General features: G+C 30.2%; 1 protein-coding gene across 3 annotated transcripts in view; it reads right to left on the reverse strand.

Moving 5' to 3' along the window:
• LOC106677306 (aquaporin) overlaps positions 1-4,672 on the reverse strand; it is a gene marked incomplete at its 3' end in the record, with an annotated part of 133,659 nt that overhangs the window by 110,326 nt on the left and 18,661 nt on the right. Inside the window, 1 exon segment of one of the 3 annotated variants that reach the window (XM_067048533.1) lies at positions 1,761-1,997. Coding sequence (XP_066904634.1) covers positions 1,761-1,849 — 89 coding nt within the window. 3 annotated transcript variants of the gene reach the window in all.

Raw genomic sequence — 4,672 nt, forward strand, 5'->3', positions numbered from 1 at the left:
ACCATCTACAACCTGAGAAAGGTTTCCAGTCAGCCTCAAAATCATTATTTGAAGCGGTTTCGAAACTATCCATTTAATCTACGGACGGTATTCTCAGAAGACAATTAGGGTTAGACAATTCTCTATATCCAAAAATGCTAAACACTATTGCTTATAGAAGTTCAAAGGATTAGTAGATTCTTGTAAATTAGGTGTTCTTCTTATGGTACTAACAGTAAAAAGAAAATCCATCTTTTCAGAATAACTATTATAAATTGTATTACCTTTCATTAAACACCGATTACCAAGATATATTTGTGCATTTAAAATAAAAAAAAATAAAAAAAAACATATCAAATATAAAAAGTATTGTTCAAATCAAAACCATTAAAATAATTAAATTAAACATAAATTATTAAATTAAAGATAAAGTGAAACAGTGATTTTTTTTTTGTTTAGTTTTTCTAATTTATTTATGTTTATATTAATCTAAATAGAAAAAGTTTCTATTTTAAATATTTAAATAGTTGCATTTAAATGGAAATTTACTTAATATAATGCATCTAAATGCATTGGAAAAATATTTGGGCAGCTCTTAAAACAAAACAGGCAAACTGACTAGGAAATAACATTATTGTTACAATTTTAAAGGGGCTATTCTCAGGAAAAAGTTATAAAAGAAAAAAAAATAATATATTCTCTCTAGACTGAGTTAATTTAAATAAAGGTTTATGTCCTTGAAAAATTATAATGGATGAGAGCTTAAATACTTGAGAACCTAATTGTATAAACTGAAGTGAAGGAGGGCCAAAAAAGTATTTTTAATAAATAGCCAACCCTTACAAAGATACGTAATATAATATTAAACTAGCTTTATTTTGATTGCTGGCAGAAATCTGTACGTTTAATACTTCCTGAGATATTGATTTTCATAAATTCAAAAAATCAGTCCTTTTTTTGTTGAATATCATGAAAACTGCTGCTTAGTTTTAATTACTGCTCCTACGAAGATAAACGTAATAAATTACTGTATGGTACGTTAAATAAACCTATAGATACAATCAACCTAAAATAAGTCTATAGGGTTTATAGACATTTTTACGTTGAATGGTTTTTTAGATAGATTTTTTAAAATAAATTCACTAACTACTGATTTTTCAGTACATTTTTTATGATGAAATGTTGCTGTTTAAAAAGCTATTTCTTGAGAAATATTGAATGCAAATGGCTATATTAGGGCTCATATTTTAGTATATTTAGTCCTCTTTAAATGATGTGTTAGATTTTTTAGTGTTGTTGATAATTTTAACGATACGAAGCATAACAAAAAAACAAGTTTTTTTAACGTTTTGGAACAGCTGCTATCTTGTATTCCCCTAGATAAAGTTTGCAGACTCGGTAATTTTGACGAGTAATTATACATAGTTTACATTAAAATAATAAAGAAATTAGGGTGAAATAATAGTAATTTTTCTTCCCTAGAACTCTTGTACCAAAAGGGACCTCAAAACGTCATTTCCGTTGAAAACTCGAATTCAAAATTTTGTACAACCAAAATACTCCGCTTTACTATATATTCCATGTATAGGTAAGTGAAATTAAAAACAAAATATAATATTAAAGAAGAGTGTACAACAAAGTGAGAGGATCAATAAATATCAGGACAAAGTTTTTATTTAACTTTAAAATTTAGTTTCTATAGGCTCATTGAAATGAGAAACGTAAGTAATATAGAATATAAATATAAAAAAATAATAATAATACAAAATCAAAATAAGTACCTTTTCAGAAGATGCCCTTCTATTGCTAAAGCTTCGTGACTTGGTAACGTCATACTAATAGTTGGGCAGTAAGAATGTCGTCGGAACATTATGACCACTATCACTCTGAACAGGATTACTGATTTAAATTATTAATATGGAATCGCACTTTAGTATTATTATCAAAATCCGGATTGTAAGATAATTACGTTGAATGAAATATAATATAGCACTATGATACACAGTGATAAAATGTTTGAGAAGAAAATTGGCCAACTCTTCTTATATAATAAACTAGAAAATTCCTAGTGACATCATTTACTTCATATGCAAGACACGAGAAAAATATTCTTTAGAAAAGTATTTTAATAATGGAACTAAAGAGTGTGTTCAAAAAAAAAAAAAAAAAAATCATACTTGAACAGAATGAAAAACAGAAAAGAAAAATAGTGGCCAGAATTAAATATTTTCTAGACTGTTCGATGCGTCATCCAAGTTTCTCTAGGCGAACTAATTTGACCATGAAAATGTAATGTCTTAGAGCCTCCGAGTATACCTGTATATTCGGTCAATAGTTTATTATTCCGTAAAACAATAACATAGAATTTTACATCATCGATATAATTTTAATAATTACTATTTAATATTAAAAAGAGAGAAATACTTTATTCATCCATGCTGCCAACTCTCCTTGCTTTGGAACGGTATGCAGGATGATCCTACTAGAGAATGTAACCCCAGTCTACGGTACTACCTTTGGAATGTGGCCAACTCAGAATAGAAACAAAATTATTTTATTTATTCATTTGTTAGATGTTTCACTATTGAAGAAAAGTAGCGATATGTCCATTCTTGTTTTTAGAAACCCAGTTTTAGTTTTTCAAATTCTTTTTTTTTTAAACCTTGAATTGGAACATTGCTGTTGCTCCAAGTCACATACATATATCCGGTTTTACGTGTAATATCAATTTCAGGGGATAAAATTAATAAAACACAATGGAATTAATTAAACAGTATCAGTAAACAGAATATGATCCTTCGCTTCGATCTAATTCAATATTTGTCAATCAATATCAATATTTCATCATCTTAAATGTCAGAATCATTTGTCTTTCTGACATAAGTTTTCTTTCACGCTATCAACCTTTTATAAAGTAGTTTATTATCTGGAAAAAATATATCTGCAACAACCCAAGAGCGAAAGGAAACTACAAAAAAACACTATACAGAGGGGAAAAAAAAAGAGAGTGCAGAGTTTGTTCCAAAGGGAAAAAAGGACATTTGTCGGAAATATAGCGAAAAAAGGAGATCTAAGAAAATACTAACAAACCTCTTTCCAAGAAGCCACCATTCGCTGAAAATGAACCAATATAAAGCAAAGCAGAAGAGATGATATCAACCGAAGAGCTACAAATTCAAAGGTGGAGCCAACATTTTGCTTAGCTCCTAATTCATACAGTATAAGACGAATAAAGTATAATCATGGGCGTGCAAGGTTGTAGGGCTTAGTAAAGAGCGGATCCCTAAAATATTGATAAACACTGAACCGACGGGCAAACGCCTGAACGTAGTTGCCGAAACGTAGATGGGAGGATTGCGCTAAAACTGATTTAATAGATTTGGGTTTGGAGGGATGTCATTGGAAAGATGTATCTAGGGAACGATTGATGGTATAGGCATCGAAACTTCCGGTTCGCTGGGTCTTTATTATTATTATTACTGTTATAAAGAAGATTATTTTATTTCATCATTATAAATGTTCCGAATCACAACCAAAATAATTCCTGGAAAGCATTTATTTGTCTAACATAGGTTATGTTTCACACTTTTAATTTTTTTTATAAAGTTGTCTATTTTATATCTTTGTTGATTATTTGGTTGATATATATAATAGTTGTAGACTAAGATATTGGATCAGGAGTAAGTTAGTTTTTTTACTATTGGAATCATAAATGGAATACCTAAAGAGAAACAGTGTGTAAGATTAATTATCTAAAAAAAACAGTACTTGTTCTCATTTATAATCTCTTATCAACCTCTTACTTCTCGCGCGCTTGTTTACTCAACGAATTATAGTGTTTTCAAAAGATCCATTCAGTACGATCGCTCTATTATTCAGAACTAGCGTTTTATCATACTCAAAAGAGAGATTTTAGTGTTTTACAATCTTATGAACAGCAGGAAGATATTTCATATAATAAGGCTACGAGATAATTACTAATCTTGTTGTTAACAAAGATTTATTTAAAAAAATAAAGAAAAATGTAATGGTGGAAAAAACGAGTGTCTTGTACTAACTTGAAACCAAAGATATAAGAAATAACTTGGTGAATCCGCCAGTGTAGTCAGTTTATTTGACCATTACCTGTCCCAATCCTCGGTAAAGGAAGAGGGTCCAGTGAAGGGCTCTGGTGAAAAAGTATCAAGTTTTACTAACTAGCGTTTAACAACGAAGCCTCGTGAATAGGATGGTCTATTGGACAAATAATTGTCCACCTGACTATGGGCCTTAATCAGAATGAGTGAGAGGACCACCAGAAGATTGCATTATGGAAACCTTGATGGAGAATGATCTCGTGGAAGACTAAAGGGAAGATAGAAGGACAGTCTTCAAGAATCTGAAAAAAAATAGGATTCTTCGTCAGGCGAGCAATCGACAGGAATTAAAGTGCAAGAGGATTTGAGCAGGCTAAGGACCGCTTCTTGCGTTTGTTGCACCAATAAGGAGTGAACATTGCCCAACTAGTTGAACCGGAATAGTCCCCTTAACGAAATGCGATAATATAAAATTGTTTTAAAGTTAATGTCTAAGAAACAGCACAACCTTGATAATTTAAAGGGTAAGTAATTAAATTATGATGGATTCGTACCTAATACTATATGTATTAAGCAATTTGTTTATTGGTGAAAAATAAACTAATCAATTTGGTTGG

The sequence above is a fragment of the Halyomorpha halys genome, unplaced genomic scaffold, assembly GCF_000696795.3.
Source record: "Halyomorpha halys isolate HHAL.00 unplaced genomic scaffold, Hhal_1.1 Scaffold7.1, whole genome shotgun sequence".
Taxonomy (NCBI): domain Eukaryota; kingdom Metazoa; phylum Arthropoda; class Insecta; order Hemiptera; family Pentatomidae; genus Halyomorpha; species Halyomorpha halys.